This window comes from Borostomias antarcticus (assembly GCF_949987555.1).
Source record: "Borostomias antarcticus genome assembly, chromosome: 18".
NCBI lineage: Eukaryota > Metazoa > Chordata > Actinopteri > Stomiiformes > Stomiidae > Borostomias > Borostomias antarcticus.
In genome coordinates, this window is record NC_140251.1 from 13,632,487 (window position 1) to 13,659,406 (window position 26,920).

Below are 26,920 nucleotides of genomic sequence, written 5' to 3' on the forward strand. Positions count from 1 at the left end.
AAACATAAGGGTTATTTATGGCGTTTTTTTTTTCAGACCAAATTTATTTTTTGTCTACAATCTTCATGAACATTCACAGGTATATAGGCCAAGCAATTCTCATCATAGATTTGCCACCCAGGGGTGTCTAGTCCATTCCTAGGCCGAGCAGTGAACAATTTAATTATTTCCACTAGAAAAAAAACATAAGGGTTATGTATGGGTTATTTTTTTCAGACCAAATTTTATTTTTATCTACAATCTTCATGAACATTCACAGGTATGTAGAACAAACAGTTCTGATTATAGATCTGCCACCCAGGGGTGTCTAGTCCATTCCTAGGCCGAGCACTGAGGAATTTAATACATCCCAAAACAATAATTTCTACCCCAAAAAACTATAAGGGGTATGTATGACTTTATTTTCAAATTAATTTATATCTACAATCCTCATGCACTTTCACAGGTATGTAGTACAAACAGTTCTGATTATAGATCTGCCACCCAGGGGTGTCTAGTCCATTCCTAGGCCGAGCAGTGAGGTATTTAATACATCCCAAAACAATAATTTCTACCCCCAAAAACTATAAGGGGTATGTATGACTTTATTTTCAAATTTATTTTTATCTACAATCTTCATGAACATTCACACGTATATAGGCCAATCAATTCTGATCATAGATCTGCCACCCAGAATTGTCTAGTCCATTACTAGGCCGAGCAGTGAACAATTTAATTATGTCCACCTGAAAAAAAACATAAGGGGTATGTATGGCGTTTTTTTTTCAGACCAAATTTATTTTTATCTACAATCTTCATGAACATTCACAGGTATGTAGAACAAACAGTTCTGATTATAGATCTGCCACCCAGGGGTGTCTAGTCCATTCCTAGGCCGAGCAGTGAACAATTTAATACATCCCAAAACAATAATTTCTACCCAAAAAAACTATAAGGGGTATGTATGACTTTATTTTCAAATTAATTTATATCTACAATCCTCATGCACTTTCACAGGTATGTAGTACAAACAGTTCTGATTATAGCTCTGCCACCCAGGGGTGTCTAGTCCATTCCTAGGCCGAGCACTGAGGAATTTAATACATCCCAAAACAATAATTTCTATCCCAAAAAACTATAAGGGGTATGTATGACTTTTTTTTCAAATTTATTTTCATCTACAATCCTCGTGCACTTTCACAGGTATGTAGTACAAACAGTTCTGATTATAGATCTGCCACCCAGGGGTGTCTAGTCCATTCCTAGGCCGAGCACTGAGGAATTTAATACATCCCAAAACAATAATTTCTATCCCAAAAAACTATAAGGGGTATGTATGACTTTTTTTTCACATTTATTTTTATCTACAATCCTCATGCACTTTCACAGGTATGTAGTACAAACAGTTCTGATCATAGATCTGCCACCCAGGGGTGTCTAGTCCATTACTAGGCCGAGCAGTGAACAATTTAATTATGTCCACCTGAAAAAAAACATAAGGGGTATGTATGGCTTTTTTTTTTCAGACCAAATTTATTTTTATCTACAATCTTCATGAACATTCACAGGTATATAGGCCAATCAATTCTGATCATAGATCTGTCACCCAGGGGTGTCTAGTCCATTCCTAGGCCGAGCAGTGAGGAATTTAATACATCCCGAAACAATAATTTCTACTCCAAAAAACTATAAGGGGTATGTATGACTTTTTTTCTGAAATTTATTTTTATCTACAATCCTCATGCACTTTCACAGGTATGTAGTACAAACAGTTCTGATTATAGATCTGCCACCCTGGGGTGTCTAGTCCATTCCTAGGCTGAGCAGTGAGGAATTTATTACATCCCAAAACAATCATTTCTACCCCAAAAAACTATAAGGGGTATGTATGACTTTTTTTTCAAATTTATTTTTAAGTACAGGTATGTACTGTACTTGCATACTTACCTACTTGACTGACGCTTGAATCTTGCACATCTTAAGCACGCTTGCACAATCTGGGCATGCTAAATAATCTACCTACTTTACTGTTATACTGCACACTTATTTTGCACTCTTTATATCTGGCTTTCAGTATTATTGTAAATCTATTGTAAATGTGTATTTAGTCCCTGGATTGTGTCATTGTGTTACTTTGTAGTGCTACTACTACTAGATAGCAACAAAATGAAGATTACTGCATGGTACATGGTAGTTTGTTGTTTAATGAGAAACAACGTTTACAAAATAAGGCTTACAGAGTTGGTGAATCATTTCAGACAGAACGACCACAGATCACAGATGCTCTTCACACTTTCTTTGAAGTGAATCTACAAAACGATGCCATGAGTCGTAACGTTACATTGCTCTGTTATGGGTTTCATCACTGGACAAATAACAGTGAAAAGCCCATGGAGCAGAACAAAGACAAAGTACATAAACAACATGTAAACACCCATACTCTCTACACACACTCTCTCTCACACACACCTACAGTACACCTACACACCCTGGGTCACTACTGCTCTTCATAGAAGACTTTGGCCATGGCGATTGCCACCTTGTGAACCTTCTTGTCCTTGGCATCGGGACCCATGTTGGACCGGGCCAGACCCACCCAGTACTGCTCCGTCCGGCCCTGGAAGTCTGCTAGGGATTCTCCTGGGTCCACTGGGGGATGGCCCTCCTCTGCTGGAATACACACACGCACACACACACAGACTGTTATGACATATGTTTGGTCACTGCCAGTCACTGCCAGTCCACCATCATCTACAACAACCCCAACCATGTCACCATGTTGAGACAGGTCTGTGTCTGGAGCTTTCCGGAGATTTCTATCGGTGCAACTAGTCCAGTGTAGTTGATCTCTCTGTGTGACTGTAGGTGAGCTCTGTGTGACTGTAGGTGATCTCTCTGAGTGACTGTAGGAGATCTCTATGAGTGACTAGGTGATCTCTCTGAGTGACTGTAGGAGATCTCTATGAGTGACTGTAGGTGATCTCTATGAGTGACTGTAGGTGATCTCTATGAGTGACTGTAGGTGATCTCTCTGTGTGACTGTAGGTGATCTCTCTGTGATAGTGTAGGTGATCTCTCTGTGATAGTGTAGGTGATCTCTGTGATAGTGTAGGTGATCTCTCTGTGATAGTGTAGGTGATCTCTGTGATAGTGTAGGTGATCTCTCTGTGATAGTGTAGGTGATCTCTCTGTGATAGTGTAGGTGATCTCTCTGTGATAGTGTAGGTGATCTCTGTGATAGTGTAGGTGATCTCTGTGATAGTGTAGGTGATCTCTCTGTGATAGTGTAGGTGATCTCTGTGATAGTGTAGGTGATCTCCCTGTGATAGTGTAGGTGATCTCTCTGTGATAGTGTAGGTGATCTCTGTGATAGTGTAGGTGATCTCTCTGTGATAGTGTAGGTGATCTCTCTGTGATAGTGTAGGTGATCTCTCTGTGATAGTGTAGGTGATCTCTGTGATAGTGTAGGTGATCTCTGTGATAGTGTAGGTGATCTCTCTGTGATAGTGTAGGTGATCTCTGTGATAGTGTAGGTGATCTCCCTGTGATAGTGTAGGTGATCTCTCTGTGATAGTGTAGGTGATCTCTGTGATAGTGTAGGTGATCTCTCTGTGATAGTGTAGGTGATCTCTCTGTGATAGTGTAGGTGATCTCTCTGTGATAGTGTAGGTGATCTCTGTGATAGTGTAGGTGATCTCTCTGTGATAGTGTAGGTGATCTCTCTGTGATAGTGTAGGTGATCTCCCTGTGATAGTGTAGGTGATCTCTCTGTGATAGTGTAGGTGATCTCTGTGATAGTGTAGGTGATCTCTGTGATAGTGTAGGTGATCTCTCTGTGATAGTGTAGGTGATCTCTGTGATAGTGTAGGTGATCTCTGTGATAGTGTAGGTGATCTCTGTGATAGTGTAGGTGATCTCTGTGATAGTGTAGGTGATCTCTCTGTGATGGTACAGATGATCTCTCTGTGTGACAACAGAGTAACTCTCTCAAGAACAGAGAACAGTAAGAGGGAGACAATTTACCATCTTCCTCTTCGCTCTCATCTTCAGACTCCTCTTCCTCATCTCCTCCTGCTGCCTCCTCCTCCTCATCCTCCTCCTCACCATCATCATCAGACTCCCCCAGCCACTCCTGAGTCTCTGTGGAGAGAAGAGGGGAATTGTGGGTCGGGACTGGAAGCGTGTCTGTAATCTGTTTGCTTCAGGAGCTGACTCCAACCACACCTGGGTCCAAATACAATTTGAAATACTTTCACTAGTTATTTCAGATAGTATTTGGAGCCAGGTCTGCTGTTCACAACACTGCCTCTGCAGACAGATCCAGCACATTCTCAGAACCAGCTTCCTGGACACACATTCTTTCTGGAGGCCCTTAATAGGAGAACTGACATGTCTGGTATTATGTCTACCATAAACTAAATGGTAAATGGACTGCGCTTATATAGAGCTTTTATCCAAAGCGCTTTACAATGGCTTCTCGTTCACCCATTCACACACACATTCGCACACCATGCGCTGCCATGCAGGTTCTAGCCTGTTCATTGGGAGCAATTCGGGGTTCAGTGTCTTTGCCCAAGGACACTTCAACATGTGGAAAGGAGGAGCCGGGATTCAGACCGCCGACCCTACTAAACTTTAATCTGTGACCAGGCAACTGGCCCTCAGATTGCTAGAATGTATTTCACACTGTATTTGTGATTCGATGAACCAGTGGCTCGTCACTAATGGTGTATTTCCACTGTACGAATAGTAGGTCGCTTTCCCACTGTATTAACCAGGACTGTGAAGATGAACGCTCAAAGTGATGGTTGCTATGGTTATGAAAGAGCGCAATAGGCTACTGTAAACAGCAGAGCATAAACCCGGCAGGTCTTTCTACACAGCAGATAATATATATTATAGTCTATAGCTAAACACAATGAGAGAATGAATGAACTACTATTGTACCTACACGTGCGAAGTACCCCGCAAAATACAGCAGAGGGCGCAAATAAACCGTCTAGTGGCTAGATAGGGTAACAGCTATGGCCGGTGAGTCTAGTCGAGTCCCATGAACACAGAGGCCATTCAGGGTTAGGCTTAGGGTTAAGGTTAGGCTTAGGTATAGAGTTGGGTTAAGGTTAGGTTTAGGGTTCGGGTTAAGGCCAAAAACGATGCAGCACAATTACACTATAAACTGCCATTACCATGACCACATATTGGGAATCTATATCCATACTTTCTCACCTGAAAAAGTATGAAAACTTAAAAAACGTGCTGCTTTATAATTCCAGCTAATGGTGGTGCTTGATCTGTTCTGGTGGTACAGTACCACCGCCCAGGCAGCAACTACGTTTAGTTACCAGAACTGGGTTCAGTATTGTTTTGTTAGTAGCGGAAACGCATCCAAAACCCGTACTCGCCCGGAGCGGTTCGGTTCTGTTTGGGACGGAAGTGGAAGGGGGAGGGGGTGGTTAGCATGTGTAGACCGGGTGCTTTCCGGGGCGTCTGGGCTCTACTCACTGGGGTCCATGTGGACCAGAACTTCCCACAGGTCCATCTTGTGCAGGTCCAGGCAGTAGAGGTCGTTGAGGGTGAACTGTCGGTCGCCGACCTCGAACATCCCTCCGTACAGATACAGTTTCCCGTGCTTCACCGTCGCCATGGCGCTTGAGCGGGCGCACGGCTCAACCAGCGGCGCTGCGGCCGCGCCTTCGTCATCATCGTCATCATCATCATCCTCCTCGCTGCTGTCCTCCTCCGCCCGGGCCGCTGGGATCACCTCCTTGATGGTCATCACCGTCCCGTCCTCCGCCACGATCTCCTTGATGACCTCCACGGGTCCCTGAGCGGCCGACCCCTCCTCCGGCCCCGCCTCTGACCCCGCCCCCTCGGCCCCATTTTTCTTCCCCCGGCGCCGTTTCTTCTTCTCTGACTTCACCCCCTGGAGACAGACAGAGAGAGACAGACAGACAGGCAGACAGGCAAACAGACAGGCAGGCAGGCAGGCAGGCAGGCAGGCAGGCAGGCAGGCAGGCAGGCAGGCAGGCAGACAAACAGACAGGCAGGCAGGCAGGCAGGCAGGCAGGCAGGCAGACAAACAGACAGGCAGGCAGGCAGGCAGGCAGGCAGGCAGACAGAGAGACACACACACAGAAAGAAAGAAAGAAAGAAAGAAAGAAAGAAAGAAAGAAAGAAAGAAAGAAAGATAGAAAGAAAGAAAGAAAGAAAGAAAGAAAGAAAGAAAGAAAGAAAGAAAGAAAGAAAGAAAGAAAGAAAGAAAGAAAGAAAGAAAGAAAGAAAAAAGAAAGAGAAAGAAAAGACAGTTGAGTTGAGACCATCTAGTGTTGAAGATGTCATTTTACAACTGTCACTGAATGCCTGGATGAAAATAAAACAAATGCAACTTTATTCAATTTCCTACGTTTCCCAGTCCAGCGTTAGAGGAGGCCAGCTGAGCCCTGTAGGTGTGTTGAGTTGAGCCAGTGTTAAGGTTGGGGTCAGGGGGATCCCAGTGCTGACGAGCGCGGCCGTACCTTGAGCTGCGCGGGGAACCAGCGGTTCTTGCTGGCGTCGTACAGGTGCAGGTCGTTATAGAAGTCGCCCTCCAGGGTCTCGTCCTCCTCCTCGTCACACACGCCCCCGAACAGCACGGCCCGACCCCCGGGTCCCACCGCCAGGGTGAACCCCGACCTGGGGGGGGGCTTGGAGCCCGACGGGCTCACCCTGGACCACGCCCACTTCTCTGGGGGGAGGAAGGGGGGTTGAGGGAGGGTAAGGGTGGAGGTGGGAGAGGAAGGGAGAAGGGAGAGATGGGAGAGAGAGAGAGAGAGAGAGAGAGAGGGGCGGAGGAAGGATAGAGTGAGAGGGAGAGAAAGAACCAGCAGGTGAAGTTCCAAAATCTGTCTTTTTCTATTCATTCCTGTGCTAAAAGCCCATCTTACTTTAGCCCTCGGTCATGGATTGCCTACGTTGCTGCCTACCTGGCCAGATCACCCTTGTAAAAGGTTTTTTTTATTGTCTGGTTGAATAAAGGTTGTGTGTGTGTGTGTGTGTGTGTGTGTGTGTGTGTGTGTGTGTGTGTGTGTGTGTGTGTGTGTGTACCTTGATCGTCCCTTCCCTCCCTCTTCAACAGGAACATGTCAGAGTGGATGGTTCCCTTGTCCACATCTTTCTTAGCCCGCTACCGACGTACAAACCACAGACAACTTTATTAGTGGCAAGCTGAACGACAGAACACACACACACACACATGCAGAGGCACACTCACACTAACACGCAGCCACACACACACATACACACACACACCGCTTTGGAGTATCCGCCGTAGATGATGACTCCGGCGCCGTCGGGGGAGGAGGTCATCTGACAGGCGGAGCGAGGTGAGGGGGTGGAGCCTGACGGGGAGAGGCGGGACCAGGTGAAGGAGTCCAGGCTGAAGGAGTAGACATCGTTGTAGTAGATAAAATCCCTGGAGAGGAGGAGGAGGAGGAGAGGGAGCAGGAGGAGAAACATGGAAGGGTTGGGATGTTGCGTAGGAGGACGAGGAGGAGGAGGGAGGGGACAGAGGAGGAGGAGGGAGGGGACAGAGGAGGAGGAGGGAGGGGACAGAGGAGGTAAACGATGAATAACACAGAAGAACAGCGATGGTAGAAGCGTTCCTCAGAGCTCCTCCTGAACCCGCCGTGGCCCCGCCTCCTTACCTGGCGCTCTCGTGGAAGCCTCCGAACACCAGCAGCTGCCTCTTACTGAGCACCATCCGGTGACCACTCCTCCCCGACGGACCGCCTGGCGCCCTGGGGGGGGGCATACACAACGACAGCGAATCACCCACACGGGCTGCAACCAACCACAGGCTGGCGGGCTCCTTCACTGACCTGTGACCTGCCGCTGTAAAGGGGCCCTATCAGCAACAGAGTGTGTAGGCCCTTAACACGGTCTACAAATCAGCCTGACCTCATGACCAGCTGACCCAGGTCTAACCCGACCCTAACCCATGACCCTGGCCTGGCTGGTAGACTGACCCAGGTCTAACCCGACCCTAACCCATGACCCTGGCCTGGCTGGTAGACTGACCCAGGTCTAACCCGACCCTAACCCATGACCCTGGCCTGGCTGGTAGACTGACTCAGGTCTAACCCGACCCTAACCCATGACCCTGGCCTGGCTGGTAGACTGACCCAGGTCTAACCCGACCCTAACCCATGACCCTGGCCTGGCTGGTAGACTGACCCAGGTCTAACCCGACCCTAACCCATGACCCTGGCCTGGCTGGTAGACTGACCCAGGTCTAACCCGACCCTAACCCATGACCCTGGCCTGGCTGGTAGACTGACTCAGGTCTAACCCGACCCTAACCCATGACCCTGGCCTGGCTGGTAGACTGACCCAGGTCTAACCCGACCCTAACCCATGACCCTGGCCTGGCTGGTAGACTGACCCAGGTCTAGCCTGACCCTGACCATGACCCTGGCCTGGCTGGTAGACTGACCCAGGTCTAACCTGACCCTAACCCATGACCCTGGCCTGGCTGGTAGACTGACCCAGGTCTAACCTGACCCTAACCCATGACCCTGGCCTGGCTGGTAGACTGACCCAGGTCTAGCCTGACCCTGACCCCTGACCCTGGTGTAGCCCACATGAAACATATGGCTATCACAGTAGATCTGAATCTCCCTTGAATTGCAATATCGTGTTTCACCACTAGACGGTGCGTGCGCGTTATATTGTAATCCAGATGAACCGTCATCGTGTGCTTTGTCACATTTCTGCTCAGACGTTAAGAAGAGCACATTATAGATGAGAACTGGAGGAACTCTCGGAGCTGATTCCTGTGTATGAGAGACCGTGAGAAGCTCTGTCTGCTAAGGTCACTCCTTGCGAACTCCGATTGGTTTTTGACCAGGATTTGAACACATTCTGAACACTAGCGGTTCAGTGGCGAGCCTACCCAAGAGACGAAGACTGACTGTGGGCGGACCGGAGACGCAGTGTGGCCAGCTGTGCGGTTCGTCTGCAGAGAATCAAGACCATCGACCCATTCCATTTCCCCCTGGGAACCAGATAAGCCTTAACACTTAAAACTACCCAGGTAGTGTTAGGACTGAACATTGAATGCGACGCGCTTCCGAGAGCAAACTCTGAACCTTTTGATTCTTAGAATCCTGCAGATAAGGGATACTTTGTTTTATTTTATTTTGGGGCCCGTGGTAAAGTGAGCCTGTGCATTATAGAGAGGCTCTAGATAGGCAGGGATTGTACACATTCCATAATCTTATAATACATATTCGCATTATTGTATAACGTCGTTGCTGTGAGTTTATTGTGTGGTCTCTCTCTGCTGACATTCATCTCTAAAGGCTCAGTAGTCGGACCTAAGTATCTGTTGGTACTAGCCCTGAGTTAGTCATATCTAACATAACTATTCAGTACTGTTAACTACCTCTAGGAGGCGTTACACTGGCCTGGCTGGTAGACTGACCCAGGTCTAGCCTGACCCTGACCCCTGACCCTGGCCTGGCTGGTAGACTGACCCAGGTCTAGCCTGACCCCTGACCCTGGCCTGGCTGGTAGACTGACCCAGGTCTAGCCTGACCCTGACCATGACCCTGGCCTGGTTGGTAGACTGACCCAGGTCTAGCCTGACCCTGACCCTGGCCTGGCTGGTAGACTGACCCAGGTCTAGACTGACCCCTGACCCTGACCCTGGCCTGGCTGGTAGACTGACCCAGGTCTAGCCTGACCCTGACCCCTGACCCTGGCCTGGCTGGTAGACTGACCCAGGTCTAGACTGACCCCTGACCCTGGCCTGGCTGGACCCAGGTCTAGCCTGACCCTGACCTGGCACTGTAGCTGTGATACGCTCGAGAGTTCTACTGTACAGTATGTAATCTGTACTCCATACTGCAGCCTAACTACTCCATACTGCAGCCTAACTACTCCATACTGCAGCCTAACCACAGCACCAGCCTGCTACTGCCCACTTTACACTGGTCCCACGCTGCCAGAGTATCCTCTCCGCTGACGGACGCGCCTCCTCACCTGATCTGCTCCCAGGTGTGCGTGGCCAGGTGCAGCACCCACAGGTCTTTATAGTGGTAGAACTGCTCGCCGTCCGGCGACGCAAACTCCCCCCCAAACACCCACAGCTGCCCCCCGCCCTGGGGCACTATCACCGCCTGGGGGAGGAGGAGGAGGCGGAGGAGGGGGGAGGGCAGAGACAGAGGAGAAAGTGAGCCACACAAGCTTGACTACCCCAAACATCTCATTTGATTTAATTTGTACTGATAGCCTTAAGTTAAGTATAGCCAATGATGATGTAACTGTAGAACCAGTGGTACAGAGAGAGAGAGAGAGAGAGAGAGAGAGAGAGAGAGAGATCTGTGAAGTATTTACCTGGTGAGAGAGAGAGAGAGAGAGATCTGTGGGGTATTTACCTGGTGGGCGCAGCGTCGGGGAGGGGGGTTGGGGATGTCTGACTTCACCCAGCTGTTCTTCTTTATGTTGTAGAAGAAGAGGTCGTTGTACAGGAACGTCTGGACAGAGAGAGAGACAGAGAGAGACAGAGATGCCATCATCTCACCATGACACACTGAGCACAGATCTATGGCTGAGTGTCAGGCCTTGTCCACATGTACACAGTTATTTTTGAAACCAGGGTTTTTCCTCTCTTAAATTCCATTCTTTAAAAAAAATCTCTGTCCACATGAAAACGCAAGAACACTCATTCTGTTAGATGGCGCCATGGTAACCAGACTGTAACATGTACAAGGGCTGTTTGCTGTCACATTCACTTTTGAACTTCTGCTCCAAATTTGATTTTTAGCCCTTTAATCACCAGGAGAAAACACAAGAGGAGCAGCATTTCTGCAGTTGTGTGGTTGAGTCCACATGGTTCTCATTACGGCATTTTAAGTAAACAGGAAGTAACAGCAACGTAAAAACAAGCCAAAACTCTGTTTTTTCTTTCCACATGACAAGACGGAAAGTGGAGTCTCTAAAAATGTTCACCCTGGACAGAGTTTTCAAAAAAAGTCTGGTTTCAGTCACCTAGAACACCGTTTGCGTGTTGATGGAAGGCCAAACCATGTAGAAAAACGTTCAGAAATACCCGTGTTCTTGTGAACAAGCCTGCAGTTTGACGTCTGATGTGTTTTCTCAACACGTTATCTGACTGTTTGTATCTCAACTGCTGTTGAACATGTGGCATTACAGACACAACAGCCACTGACAACACAACTGACACAGTATGTCGTAAGGTGTATGGTGACCAGATGGCAACTGGATCTCTCTTCTGACGATCTCTCTTCTGAAGATGAGGATGTACAGGTGTACAACACCAGATACAGTATTAGGTGTTTTAGGTATGATGCAACTTTACATCACGCCTACTGGTGTACTCTGGCTCAGACCCATGGGGATGAGTGTCTATCTTACCTTCTTCCCGTTAAAGAACTCTCCTCCAAACAGGATGAGTTCGTCCTTGTCAGGGTGGGCGGAGAGAGAGGCATTCAGTCTGGGGACGGAACATACACACACACAGTAACTGTCACTGGATAGGTCAACAACAACTGACCGCTCATGTCATCATAAACGATAACAACCACAACAACAACAACAACAGTTCAATTCAAAAATAGGCACCACCAGGCCATCCAAACAACGACAAGACAGCAGGCCCTATCTCCTTTAAACACGGGGCTAGGGATGCAGCAAGAGCTTCTGGGTACTCGGATTAGTCAAGAGACTACCCAGGAGTGCCCGTGGCCCTGAGGGAGAGGGCTTACCTGGGTGAGGGGGGCGGGGAGAGGGCTTACCTGGGTGAGGGGGGCAGGGAGAGGGCTTACCTGGGTGAGGGGGGCAGGGAGAGGGCTTACCTGGGTGAGGGGGGCGGGGAGAGGGCTTACCTGGGTGAGGGGGGCGGGAGAGGGCTTACCTGGGTGAGGGGGGCGGGGAGAGGGCTTACCTGGGTGAGGGAGAGGGCTTACCTGGGTGAGGGAGAGGGCTTACCTGGGTGAGGGGGGCAGGGAGAGGGCTTACCTGGGTGAGGGGGGCGGGGAGAGGGCTTACCTGGGTGAGGGGGGCGGGGAGAGGGCTTACCTGGGTGAGGGGGGCGGGGAGAGGGCTTACCTGGGTGAGGGGGGCGGGGAGAGGGCTTACCTGGGTGAGGGGGGCGGGGAGAGGGCTTACCTGGGTGAGGGGGGCAGGGAGAGGGCTTACCTGGGTGAGGGGGGCAGGGAGAGGGCTTACCTGGGTGAGGGGGGCAGGGAGAGGGCTTACCTGGGTGAGGGGGGCGGGGAGAGGGCTTACCTGGGTGAGGGGGGCAGGGAGAGGGCTTACCTGGGTGAGGGGGGCGGGGAGAGGGCTTACCTGGGTGAGGGGGGCGGGGAGAGGGCTTACCTGGGTGAGGGGGGCAGGGAGAGGGCTTACCTGGGTGAGGGGGGCAGGGAGAGGGCTTACCTGGGTGAGGGGGGCGGGGAGAGGGCTTACCTGGGTGAGGGGGGCGGGCAGGCGGTTTCCACCACCTGGGTTTTCTTGGCATCCAGGCTCTGGAACTCTGCTATCAGGGCCACCAGGTCCTCCTACGTGATCGGCAGGGAGTCGGGGTGTGGTGAGGGGACACCATCAACAGGGTTGAGAGCAGAGCAGTCAGACAATACAAGATTGACACTAGAGAAAGGGCCGCTTACCTCCTCTCGTTTCGACCTCTTTGAAACCTTTTTCTCCATTTTAGCAGCGGTCTTCTCTGCTCCTTTCACTTTCTTCTCGTTTTTACTCTTTTTGCCCATTTTACCTGCGGTGTCCTACAAATGTGCCGCTGGTGTACTTGAATAAATAAAGAACTCAATTGCATGTGAACTACACGGGAACGTGCTAAACCAAATCACACATGTCTTTCCAATGTCGTGCGTGATTCACTTCCGGCAACAACACCAATGCGCCTTGAAAAAACAGCAGGTCTACGAGGGTACATAAAAATACAATAGCGCCATCTCCTGGTCAGGAGGAAAACAAAACGCAATTGGTCGTTCTTAGGGCTCTGGACCAGATAGAGAGAGGTGATATGATGATAGTGATAAACATTACGGTGGCCACACACTGTGGACAATGTTAAGTGATCTTCTTCAGAAAGTCAGTTACTAATAACCTAATAAGTTAAGTATTTACAACCAAAAAGAAGCACTGCTAAGTAACATACTTTGAGTTAATAAGTTCAAAGTTCAACATTTTATTTGTCCCCTAATCATCATGGTGTTGATGATTTAAGGCAGTCAGAGGCGGACTGCCCATCCGTCATGTAGACTCTATATTCCTCCTGGTTGTGTAGAATGTCTCGGAGGTGCAGAACCTGATCAGGGAAGCATCTGTTTACTGACACAGCTCGTGCCGCCTGCTTTCTTGTAAGGAACCTCGCACCCTCCCTCTAATTGGGAGGGATGCCGACCCGGTGTCTGCGATGTTGTCGTGCCCCTCTGGCGTGCTCTATACCTGCCCGGTGCCGGGGCAGCGGTGCCCTGATCCAGAGGAGTTCCAGGGAGATGCATGTAATAGATACATTCAAATAAGTCTATTTTCTCTTCAAGACATTGTCATAGGAAATCTACATTTCGATCCACACTGCTCTCTGTGTTATACAATAGAAACTGAACTCCCTCTCCAGACTTTAAACGGTTCCTGGCAGGAGGCCCCCCCCCCAGGCCCCCCCCCAGGGGTCCCCTCCTCCCAGTTATCTTTCATCTCTGCAAATGTACAGTTCAGCTGTTGACCCTCAGACCTCGCCTACTCACTGATAGTTGGCTAGTGGAGTTTTGCATGTATGGGTTTTGCACCCACTGTGTTTATAATGGTGTGTTTGAGGATAATCTTTGCTCATGGTGGATTTCTTTTCTCTAAGAGCCCGGCTTCGCAAACTCGTGAACTATTTGGAATAAAAGTAACCAGCTTGGACTTATAAAGATGAACCCTGGCATTCTCGACTACTCTTTTCTTAATTATTAGAATAAATCCATGACATGCAACAGTCAAATCCATGGAGTCCATCACCTTGAGAGGACAGGGTCAGTAGGTAAGGACGGCAGATGGGGTTGGGGGGTTCTAAAGAGACTAGGGGTCAGAGCAGTGGTCAGACATTGACCCCCCCCCCCCCACCCACCCACACACACACACACACACACACATACTCCACGTTACTGGCCCCCAACGCAACACAGTACAAATAACAAGCAAGAAGTTCATTACCAGTGGAATGGGCAGAGGCCTTGCAGCTCGTCAAATGAGTCACAAATGACCCCACCGTGACCCCGGTCACTCTGTGCTCTAGGTCCGCACACCACCAACTTCATGACCAGCGGAGCAGGAGCGAAGGTCAAGGCCAGGGCGCGGCCAGGCACTCGTGATGTAGGAGCCTCTCTACCCTCGATGCTCAGGCGCAGAGTAAAGTGTAATTAAAAGTGTAATTAATGAATGGGATGCACAATCAATCAATCAATCAATCAAAGCTTTATTTATATAGCGCATTTCATACCCAGAGGCAACACAATGCGCTTTACAGAGAACAAGGGAGGTGGGCAGACATCCCACCCCTACATATTCCAGAGGGAAGCAAAAAAACAGTAATCACCCGGGGGCCAGATAAGTGAGCTGTAAAAATTCTTCCCTGACCCCTCTCAACAAGGCGATCGAGCAAGCTCCTGGAGTATGTTTGTCTACCGGCTAAGAACATTTATAGAGCAATAAATAACATTAAATTACATTTTCAGAGTAAGAGAGGCTAATAACATCATAGGAGAGACATGGCAAACATTGGTGTAAGTCTGTGTGTGCATAAATGTGCCTGGGCCCAGATAGAGGCAGGGTCAGGGGTACACCCACAAGGCATGTCTGCATAATTTCCAGTCACAATGTGATCATATTGGATTAATTTCCAGTCACAATGTGATGATATTAGATTAGATCTAATCAGCCTTTTATTGCCCTATCAGGACCGACATGTCACGTCTATCAGGGCGTCAATTAGGCTGTAAAAGAGCATGTACACCACACACACACACACACACTACTCTCACACACGTACACACACGCACACACATGCATGCACACACACACACATGTACACACACACACACACATGTACACACACACACACACTGTGTGAACAGATATCCTGTGTGGTAAATGGTAAATGGACTGCACTTATATAGCGCTTTTCCACCTCAACGGCACTCAAAGCGCTTTACAATGGTCTCTCATTCACCCATTCACACACACATTCACACAACAATGGCGGTAGCTGCCCATCAATTTGGGGTTAGGTGTCTTGCTCAAGGACACTTGGACATGTGGACAGTCAGAGCTGGGATTCGAACCACTGACCCTTCGATCATTGAACGACCCGCTCTACCAACTGAGCTACAGCCGCCCCATTCTGTATGCTGGAGCCGTGTCCTTATTAGACCCTTGCAAACTATCTATCACCCCTGAGGCAGTGTGTGTGTGTGCGTGTGAGTGTGTGTGTGTGAGTGTGTGTGTGTGTGAGTAGATCTTTCTGAGCTGAGGGGCCATGACAGTCACACATTTCATCACAAGTTCATCTCATGCCCAGCTGTGTAAAACACAAGAGAGGGGGTTCAGTCTGAGACACCCAGGGCCTTCAGCTCAGCGGGCTAACAGTCTGGCTGTCTGGGAACGTCTGCATATCTGGTATATCTTGGAAAGGCCTCTCTTGAGGTAAAAACACAAACGTTGTAAATCTGATTCTGATCAGACTTCAGGACCAGAATCAGGACCAGCAGCAGAACCAGGACCAGGACCCAGAACCAGGACCAGAATCAGGACCAAGACCAGGACCACCATAACCTGCATCAATAGATCACGTCAGGCCCCTGAGATAAACAATGGTCTAAACTGTGGCCTCGCAGTCACGATCTCTTTAACCGGTGACAGCAGGTGCTGTAATCTGGGTCTAATATCTCTGTAACCGGTGATAGGGACTCTAATATGGGTGTGCCGGGAAGCTCTGGGTTTACATAAAGGGTGGTGATACAGAGAAGTGATTCTATCTGAGATCAGATTATCGGTCTTCCGTTTTGTAGAAATGGATATGATCTCACACACAGGAGAGGAAATGACGCTCTGTTCTCCTGTTGGCCAGAGACGAGGCGAACGCTCCATTACTCATCCAAAACAACAGTGTGTCTGTGTGTGTGCATGCGTGTCTCTACCTCTATTTTTTCTCTCTTTCTCTACAGTACCTTTCCCTCTCTCTGTCTCTCTGTCTCTGTCTCTCTGTCTCTCTCTCTCTCTCTCTCTCTCTCTCTCTCACACACACACACACACACACACCCGTCATCGGTGTCTTGACGATCTGGCAATTTCTACCCACATGTGTCCAAACGAGCCCTTCCCAGAGGAGGCAGAGCGATAGGTCAGGCAGAGAGAGAGTGGATACAGTCGATAGACAGATTCTGTATTTACTTAATTATCCCTGACAGGGAAATGTTGTAGTTTCAACAGTGGAAAATACAGAATATGCACACTAGCAATATGCATAAAAAGAACAACAAGGACTATATACATCCATATATACAGCATGTGTAGAGTGCAGTATGAGATATGTACACACATACAACCAGTGTGTATAAATAGATATGTCTAGGAATACACATAAACAAACATGCATCCAGGCTATATAGATATGTTCAATAATACACATATATACACACGGTACATACACACTCTCAGAATTGCTCAGGCACTGTTATAGAGTCTGTTCTAGACTGTTCTAGAGTCTGTTCTAGACTGTTATAGAGTCTGTTCTAGACTGTTCTAGAGTCTGTTCTAGACTGTTATAGAGTCTGTTCTAGACTGTTCTAGAGTCTGTTCTAGACTGTTATAGAGTCTGTTCTAGACTGTTCTAGAGTCTGTTCTAGACTGTTATAGTCTGTTCTAGACTGTTATAGTCTGTTCTAGACTGTTCTAGAGTCTGACAGCCGCTGGCACACAGGAAGGCCTGAGTTGCTCTGTATTGCACCTGCGTGGGGATGAGCCTGTGGCTGAAAGTTGAGAAAGTGGACATGAGAGACAGATGTCCCTCTAGGTGTCGGTGGCCAAGAGTCTAGTCTGTGACAAGAACGTCCCGGAGACCAACGCGCTTTTGAGGCTTGCAGGTCGGCTAATTCCCAGAGAAACAAAGGCTCAAAAGACAAAGAACAGTCTTGGTCGCTCCAAGACTTTGGAACTCGCTCCCCCTGGACTTGAGATCCGCAGGCGCAATAAATATTTTCAAGGGGCACCTGGAAACCTATCTGTTCAGTCAGGCGTTTGAGCCCTGCTGATGATGTCATTTCTGTAGGTCCTGCTGTGTCTTCCTTTGTTTTATTGTATTAGTATAGGGGCCTGTTTTATTGAATAAGTATAGGGGCCTGTTTTATTGTATTAGTATAGAGGCCTGTTTTATTGTATTATTAAGAGGCCTGTTTTATTGTATTAGTATAGGGGCCTGTTTTATTGTATTAGTCTAGGGGCCTGTTTTATTGTATTAGTATAGGGGCCTTTGAAATTGGCCACTTTTTGTATACTTTTTTGTTTTACTGTGATGTATGTTCTTTTTTTTACTATGCACTTTATGTTACCTGCACCTTATGTGAAGCATTTGTGCTGAGAGGGGTGCTATACAAATACACTTTTACTTACTTACTTACTTATTGAGAGCCTCTACACTGGAAATAACTCATCCCACATACTGCCATCGTAGCCTCTCTGGTCAGTATTCGGGCGTATCTGTGCACCTGTGTTAACCCCTTCACATTCTTCACATGAGCACTGCAGATCTTATTTGAACAGTTTCTTAGACACACGGCCCTCTATCAATTCTATACAGCAAAAACGTAATTAATTGATTCATATTAATGATTAATTAAAGGCCTATTCTTCTTCAGGGGACATGGCAAAAGGTACAGCATCTCCATGGTGATGGCAGCCAAGTAGCAGCGCCCTGGTTGCCCCAGGCCACATGAAGGAAGTGATGCAATGTTGCAGGTTTTCGTTTGTAATAGAGGAACTGACACCAGCCAATCCTGGGCTGCGTTCCAAAAACACATTCCATTTTGATTCTCCGCCTAGCTGTGCAGTCACAGAGAACACCTGCTTCTTTTTATATATCCACTGCAACCAGGGATGCAGAAACTATACAATTTCAGAGAATGAGGTTTTACAGTATGGATATCCACTTATTTAGTCACCACTATGTCTCCTCCACCCTTCATCCCAAAAGTGTTCTAGTCTAGTCTAGTCTACCCAGATTCATGGATTTAAAAGCTTTGTAGGGTACTGGTCCCAGGGTGGGGATGATGTCAGGGTTGGTTGGTTGGCTGGTTGCATGCTAGATGGTGGTAGTGGAAGGACCCGATAGCCGTGGCGATATACAACGGTTATAACACGGCTTCCAGCCAATCAGAATCAAGAAACAGAACTAACCGTTGTATAAATTGTATTTTATCATGTGAGCAAGGCTACAAAAGAGACCCAGTCCCATTGGACGTCCCCTGTATAGAGAAAGGCTAGATAAAGAACAGAATAAATAGGGGTGCAGGTGCAGGAGCTCGTTCAGGACCCAGGCTCACTCAGGTCGTCCCCAGTTCTGCCTGTTCAAACTTTCCTTCCTTCTGCAAATAACAGCCAAACGAACAACTGTAGAAAACATCCGGTTTTGTGGCCTAGTGTGTGTGTGTGTGTGTGTGTGTGTGTGTGTGTGTGTGTGTGTGTGTGTGTGTGTGTGTGTGTGTGTGTGTACTAGTCTTTGTGTTTGTCATTGTTCTGTCGTGTTTCAGAGTCTGTAGGAGAAAGAGGGAGGAAGCTGCAATATGCAGCACCTGGTGCCGCCCTCTGCAAATAATGTTTTTCTTTGGCCGAAGGTAAACAGGGCAAATACAGTGAGATTATGAGGCCTGTACTGTTCATACTGCAGCTGCTTCAGTGACTGGACCACCACAAGCTCTCTTGTTTGAAAACGGGCAGGTTCAGGGTTCAGGTTCAGGGTTCAGGTTCAGGGTCCTTCTGTCTAACCTTCCTTCATCTTGCTTCTCATGTGACCTCAACGCTGAACGATATGTAATAAGGGCATGAAACACTCCTGTGCCACAATTTCCTGAATGCAATTAAGCAGAGGATGATTTAGACCCTAATTACTGTGAGCTGCTGAGGGGATGTTGTGGTTTAACAATTACAGTAGACAACGGTTCAAAGGAAATGTGCCAGCTAAGTCATATCACTGTTACATTCACAACCTGTAATATCCGCCCCTGGTTCACACAAAGCGCTCCGCTTCGATGTCATATAGCAAATGTGTCGTTAGCAGAAAAGCTCTGCCTGCCACTTGAAACATCCGAACCCTGGGACCTGTGGTGAATTCCTCTTTGGTCTAATGGTAGGTGTTTGGTTTGTTATACTGTAAGTGCATTAAAAACATAATCAACTTGAGAGACTAAGATGGAAAATGTCCTTTTGGATCAGGAAGGAAACCCAGACATCTGTGGACAGTTAGGGCCTGTCTGTGACATGTAGCACCAAGCCCAGGCTACAGATGACCTATGTTTGTGTGGTCAACCTCAGGTCCAGTGGTCAAGTCTCATTTGATTTCTGTATGATTGCATATGAGGCTTGTGGAAGTTAAAGAAATGTTATTGCTTATGCTTGCTTCACTAAAGGTCCCATATTTCCCTGGTTGTGTAGCAGTCAGGTAGGAGCTCTGTCTGCGCCCCGGCAGGCTGCTCTGTCTGCGCCCGGCAGGCTGCTCTGTCTGCGCCCGGCAGGCTGCTGTGGAAACACAACCAGACAAGCTCATCTCCTGACTTGTTCATCCATTTTGTACCGAGCATCAACCCACGTTTTCTGATTTAGTCAAATTACCTGACTGGGACTGCAGAGAGAAACTTTGCTACCACGGTACTCTTTCTCTCTCCATGCATGCAAAATAAATATATGGAAACACACAAGTTCTCCATATTGATTATTCAGGATGGTTGAATTATATCCTTCAATGATTTCAAGATTGGATTATTAATTTCTTCCACAGGATAAATTATTTTGTTTCTTGCTAGAGTATGAGTCTCAGAGGCGTCTCATCATCAGCTGCTCTCTGAAGCATCTGGCCATTGTGGCAGGCCATTATGAATGGATCTTTGCCGTCCCGAAGGGTCAAAGGTTAGCCTAGCCATCCACAGACCGCTCACACCTACATTTATCAAGGCTGTGTCACATCGGAAGCCCTGGGTGTTCCTACCCCCGACCCCTGCCTCTACCTGGACCCAGGCACACTCACACACACACACACAGACATACACCAGTCCTGGGCTCAGATCCCCCTCCCCTCACCCTAACCCGGGTCCGTATCCTTTTCCTACCCCCACCCTACCCCAACCCCTGCCTCTATCTGGGCCCAGGCACATTCACGCACACAGACATACACCAGTGTTTGCCATACCTCTCCTATTATGTTATTAGCCCTTTCTGCTCTGAAAATGTAATTTAACGTAATTTATTGCTCTATAAATGTTCTTAGCCATTAGACAAACATTCCAGGAGCTTGCTCGATCGTCTCGTTGAGAGGGGTTCAGGGTCATCACGTTGAATGTGTTCCAGAAGAGTGACACGCACGTCTGCCTATTATATTTACAAATAAACTAATCTGACGTTTAAAATGATGATTCATCCACCATCTTCAAACAATCAACACACAGCGAGACTTGAAAGGGAATAACACCAGCGGTCAGCAACTCCTTTATTCAAATCTTCTGAAGACATCATGACATCGAAACACAGTAAAGTTAACTCTCACAGTGATGCAAATCCCCAGCTCACTGTACACAAACTGACCTGTTTAAAGACAGCAGTACACAGCAGGAAGGCCTGCAGGCCAGAGCAGACTAACATTACATTCAGTTACCCTGATCCCTATGGAACTTGGGGAGAGTAAGTTCCTATGAGTAAGTAAGTACTGTTTGAGCTCAACTTAATGGGATGTGTTACCCAGTGAAGGCGTTGTATTGAAGTCGATCGCAGCCCAACTCTGGAGACAGAGGCCCTGAGGGAGAGACCATAATACACTATCTATCCTCACCACACGCACCTCGTCATCAGCCCACAGTGATAGACGCCGCCCCCCCTCACACAGGACAGGGAGGTTTAGCGTGATTGTAAGAATTATGTGTGTGTGAGGGTGCGTACACTCTGACATGCATGGAATGAAGCTTGCTTGTTGTTCTGGATTATTTAACCAGTAAATTGAGATGCAAATCTCTTTTTCAAAGGGAGACCTGAATATGAGCTCTTCTATCGTGCCTCGTGTGCCCCAGCTAGTAATGTTCCCAAAAGGAAACAGCATTCTTTGAACATGTTTAGTGAATGCTGCTGCTGAATGAGTAGCTAGCCCTGTGACGGTCTATAGAGTCGCCAGCTCCTGGTTTGGGCCTCAGGGAGAGCAGCATTCCTGTCCCTGCCTGATCCACCAGCAGAACCACATGCACCATGTGGAAACCTGTTACTAGGAAATTACTCTACAAGTTGTCACCCTAAAGCTATTTTAGCATGGGTACTTTACTAGGTTATTTTAGCATGGGTACTTAAGTTATTTTTTGCCCAGTTGGGCTCCACATCTACCAGAGTAACAACCAAACAATCATAACAGTGTTTGACACTCAGTCCTCTGTGTGTAAGAGAATAAAACTCCTTAAATGAAACACCTCACTGCTGTATGAAACTGGTGATTGTTTCTTCAGAAGGCGTGGCCTACTTTTGTGCCAGAAGGGCTTTGGCAAGCCTAGTCCACAACTAACCAGAGTGGTACATGGCACAGAGCACCAAACCACTTTGTAACAGAGGCTCTCTCATGGCCTGCTGTCTTCTAGTGAATGACCCTGAGGACAGGACAGTCACGATCTGGTCCATGTGTTCCACAGCTCTCATCACGCCTGGAGGCTTCGCTACAGAACTTTCCTCACACAATGAAGTCATGTGCCTGGAATGGAGGACAGTCCAACAAAGCCAGTCAGTTGGGTGGTGGTGGGGGGGGCAGATATTGAAGCAGAAACAGACAGCCCATCTGTGTGTGTGGCGTGTGTGTGTGTGTGTGTAGGGGGGGGGCGGAGGTCTTCAGGGGAGCTCTGGAGAGATGAGAGCTAGAAAGTCAGGAGACCAGAGCTTTATAATGAGACTCAATCATGAGAAACGGAGCCTGTTCTTTGTTCTGAATAGTCAGGAATTCATGGGTACCAAATGTAGTCCAAGATCTGCCATATTTGTGTCCTACACAGGTGTGTCAATTTGTCTTGATTGCATAGGATTCTATGCACTAGAGCCAATTAGACCACTTGATACACCTGTGGAGGACACAAAGATGGCAGGTCTAGGACTACATTTGGTACCCATGAATACAGGCACTCCATGTAGTGAATAATATAACGTGCATGACTGTCCCATAGCAAACACCCCCCACAGCAATCATTACCGTAGGAGGCACATCAATGTGGAGTCACTTGGGAGGATTTCATTGGCTACACAAACCAAGGAGACAAAAATAAATCAAAACACAAAGATGTATGGAAAAAAAACGTAAGATTTATTCGTAAAGCACTTTCACAAATGCCCTGTAAAAAAAAAAAAAAAATAGAAGACTAGCAATAAAGTTTCTACAAATAAATAAATAAGTCTTCTACAGTCCTATTTAAAAGTTAGTGGACATCTTCAGACGGGTTGGAGTGTTAGATGGTCTACATATACAGATAGCTCCTCCGGACAGCGGTTGGAGAAGTTCTAGCTTTATGGTCCAGAGACACACACACACACACACACACTGCAGAGAGTGGCTGACGTTCCATGGTCTGTCAGAACGGTTCACTGAGGCTCTGGTCGTTCCTAACTGTAGATCTGTGCCTACTGCTCTCATGGGTACGCGTTTGGCTCCAGACGTTGTTCAACCTGTCAACCAGCCGCTTCCATCCCCACAGCTCTGCCAGAACGCAACCACGGCGACGAGGCTGCCACGTTGTCACGGCAGCAGGACATATCATGTGTCGTCTCCTCGACAACACCGGAATTCTAATTGGGGGGCGTGTCTGGAACAGCGTCCGGAGGATTCTACAGACTAATACAGTAAACTAAACAGCTTCTCTGCCAAAAATATAGACCATAACATACAAATGGTAATAATGGATTTATAATCTTGTAAACCTTCCTCATCCCTTTTCCCCCGCCCATCCTACGATTGTTACTGGTCTCTACCCTCTCCACCCCGAGAATGTTAGACTATGGTCCTGTATGGATACTCACACCCTTCCCCACCCTCCCGTGAAGTTCGCACTGATCACACCTGACTTGATCGGTCAAATCTATGCGAATTAATCCCATCATGTCTGTCCAATCGGTGAGTAACCGTAAATGAAGGGAGGAAAAGAAGGGTGTTTTTCCAACTGTTCAGGGAGTGATTAGGTGGTTCTGTCCTCGGCCATGTCCTGATTAGCTGGTTCTGTCCTCGGCCATGTCCTGATTAGCTGGTTCTGTCCTCGGCCATGTCCTGCCTGCCCCCGGCGGAAAACTTCACTGAGTGGCCCCAATCCTAACAACCTTACCTAGCCCTAACCTGACCAAACCCTAACCTTACCTAACCCTACCCTAACCTGACCAAACCCTAACCTGACCTGAACCCTAACCTGACCAAACCCTAACCTGACCAAATCCTAACCTGACCTAACCCTACCCTAACCTGACCAAACCCTAACCTGACCTAACCCTAACCTGACCTGAACCCTAACCTGACCTAACCCTACCCTACCCTAACCTGACCAAACCCTAACCTGACCTGACCAAACCCTAACCTGACCTGAACCCTAACCTGACCAAACCCTAACCTGACCTGAACCCTAACCTAACCCTACCCTGACCAAACCCTAACCTGACCTGAACCCTACCCTGACCAAACCCTAACCTGACCTAGCCCTAACCTGACCAAACCCTAACCTGACCAAACCCTAACCTGACCTAACCCTAACCTGACCAAACCCTAACCTGAACCCTAACCTGACCTAACCCTACCCTGACCAAACCCTAACCTGACCTTACCTAACCGAACCCTAACCTGACCTGAACCCTAACCTGACCTAACCCTACCCTAACCTGACCGAACCCCACCCTGACCTAACCCTAACCTGACCTAACCCTACCCTGACCAAACCCTAACCTAACCTGACCTAACCGAACCCTAACATGACAACCTCCTCACCACCAGTCACTGATAAACTGATTGTTGCTGATGCAGTACTGTAGCTATGACAACAGAGCAATTAACCAAATGGAGGATACCCAACATGCATGTAAATACAGACAGACATACAAACACACAAAATAACTTGCAACTATGATCATGTCCACCTCATATTGTATAATACTCACAATGCAGGCATACTTGCTCACAATGTAGGCATACATACACACACGCACACACACACACATGCACAGGCACACACACGCACACACCTGAACTTCAAGTCACTAGTAGACTGTGTTGCAGGTTGACCTACAGTGGCTGTGACCTCAGTGTTTCCGGGGGGGGGGGGGGGGTCTTTCAGTAGTACAGTAGTTTAGTAGTACACGTACAGTAGATACAGTCTCCACCTGAACCTCCTACATCAGCATCACGGTTCAGATGAGGTACTCGGCTGCTACACGTGTATTCCTGACAGAGACACACACACATTTAAAATAAATGACAGCTAATGAAATGTAGAATGTAGGCCTATGATACGTGGCTTCTCTCCCTGAAGCACATGATCTTCATCACCAAACAATTTGATTCAGCATCAGCTGTATGTTGATGTGACGCTATTAATCTGAGCCGAGCTATGACTTGGTAGCAAGGCTACAGGTGACTGAATCACAAGACCTACTGTACAAACATGGTCTCTGTGGGTTCGTTCCGGATCACAATCTACTACTACTACTTCTACTACAGAAATAGCTGTGGCTATGATAACGTTAATCATAATAGTAACATTGTCTCATGAATTGTTTGTGACATAAGAATCTTAAAAGGAAGCCATGACGAAACTCATAGACAGCATTTACAAAACGCTCTACTGCATCAACCTAGAAAAATAAATGTAGAAATCCTCATCTAAAAGGGGTTTAAAAAACAACATCTCTTGCTAGCCGTGTACAACGCTAGTCTGCAGTGTGGAGGAAGCGGGGAGGGGCGTCGACATGTCAATCACATGGATGCACCAATCGCTATCGCGTATCCCCCTCTACAGCTAGGCTTGCTGGGGTGGGCGTGGCCGGAGTGGCTAGTAGCCCTGGGCTGCGTTCCGAATCGCATACTTCTACTTCTTACTACCAGTACCTACTACAGCTGCCCTTAGAAAGTACGTACTTTGCAAGCAGTAGGCATCCAATTGGGACATACTACCTTGTCATAACATTGCGCCTTGAAATTAGCCCACATCCGTCGCTGTCCATAACGCGACATTCGTCTACAGCTGTCAACTCGCGCATGTGACGCACATTACCGCTGCGCAAAGGATTGTGGGTCAGAATAGCCAGAAAAGCCTGCTGGCGTGCATACTGCAAAATACGACCGGATGTAGTAGGTCATCCTGGTACTTTTGCCATACTGCATGTGGCATACTATGTATTGGGACATACTACATTCTGTTTTGGCATACTATATAGTAGGGTAGTAGGCGATTCGGAACGCAGCCCTGGTCCTCACCAGAGGCACTGAGGGTCAGCAGGCAGAAGACCAGGTTTCACTTCCTGCTGGATCAAGCCTGTTTAACCCCTAATCATTCAACCCCCAAAAAGCTAAGAACTTTGAAACATCGAGACGGATGCACACACACACACACACACACAAACGAACGCAGCTGCATGAGGCAGCCTCGTAAGGTGCAAAGAGGAGACTCCACCTTGACTGTGCGTTCCAGGTTTTCTGGGAAGAGCGAGGAATTATGGCTCTACCTGGAAAACCTGAACAGCAGCGCTGGCGCCACCGACCGCCACGTAGGCACACGCACGCACACACACACGCACACACACACGCACACGCACACACACGCGCACACACACACACACACACACACACACACACACACACACACACACACACACACACACACACACACACAGCATCACAGAGCGCAGGTCCTGTTCTGACTACATTACATTACATTACAGTCATTTAGCTTTAGACTACAGCCTCACAGAGCCAGGCCTCGTAGGTAAATGGCAGTGTAACCGTGGGGGCCAGGCGGTGGATTGTGGGGGCCGGGCAGTGGATTGTGGGGGCAGGGCGGTGGATTGTGGGGGCAGGGCGGTGGATTGTGGGGGCGGGCGGTGGATTGTGGGGGGCGGGCGGTGGATTGTGGGGGGCGGGCGGTGGATTGTGGGGGGCGGGCGGTGGATTGTGGGGGGCGGGCGGTGGACCGAGGGGGCGGGGCGGTGGATTGTGGGGGCGGGGCGGTGGATTGTGGGGGCGGGCGGTGGACCGTGGGGGGCCGGTCGGTGGACCGTGGGGGGATCGAGGGGTCGATGCCAATGAGGGACGACATTTTGCATTGATACAGAAAAAAATAAAAAGTTCTAATACAACACGTGTGTACTGTAGGTAATTGTCAGGTAATAGGAGACATGATCCGGTAACACTTATCAGACCCTGTTTAGGCAGGAGGGGTCTGGGTGGTTGGGGGTGGGGGGGGTGCGGTTAGGGGGAGATGCAGCATAGCTAGCAGCATGGCTCTCCTTCACACGGGGGGGGGGGGGGAGGCAGCATGGCCAGGAGGCAGAGAGAACTACATTAGACAGATATACATGTGTGGGAATGTGAGGGCACGATAGGGCCCAGCATGAGCCTGGGGGGTGGGGGGTGTGGTGTCTGGGGTGGGGGCGTGGTCTCTGGGGTGGGGGCGTGGTCTCTGGG

General features: G+C 48.3%; 1 protein-coding gene across 2 annotated transcripts; it reads right to left on the reverse strand.

Annotated features, from left to right (window-relative positions):
• Positions 1-2,178: 2,178 nt before the first annotated feature.
• klhdc4 (kelch domain containing 4) lies at positions 2,179-12,864 on the reverse strand. Of its 2 annotated transcripts, none has more exons than XM_084453059.1 (12): positions 12,648-12,864; positions 12,448-12,539; positions 11,395-11,473; positions 10,395-10,493; positions 10,000-10,136; positions 7,662-7,754; positions 7,267-7,429; positions 7,063-7,141; positions 6,495-6,703; positions 5,482-5,902; positions 4,003-4,119; positions 2,179-2,646 (listed from the first exon to the last, which is right to left on the reverse strand). In XM_084453059.1, the coding sequence occupies exons 1-12, from the start codon at positions 12,744-12,746 to the stop codon at positions 2,477-2,479; spliced, it is 1,758 nt and encodes a 585-aa protein (XP_084309185.1). In that variant the 5' UTR covers positions 12,747-12,864; the 3' UTR covers positions 2,179-2,476. The 2 variants fall into 2 exon arrangements, with proteins under 2 accessions (XP_084309185.1, XP_084309184.1); XM_084453058.1 differs by having other exon boundaries at positions 2,179-2,649.
• Positions 12,865-26,920: the final 14,056 nt, after the last annotated feature.

Excerpts from the sequence above, each read along its gene's own strand:
- klhdc4 (XM_084453058.1), bottom strand. The coding sequence starts at position 12,746 with ATGGGCAAAAAGAGTAAAAACGAGAAGAAAGTGAAAGGAGCAGAGAAG. Across the intron at positions 11,474-12,447 it reads TGCCCGCCCCCCTCACCCAG|ACTGAATGCCTCTCTCTCCG; the intron begins GTAAGCCCTCTC and ends TTCCGTCCCCAG. Across the intron at positions 5,903-6,494 it reads GGTTCCCCGCGCAGCTCAAG|GGGGTGAAGTCAGAGAAGAA; the intron begins GTACGGCCGCGC and ends GTCTGTCTCCAG.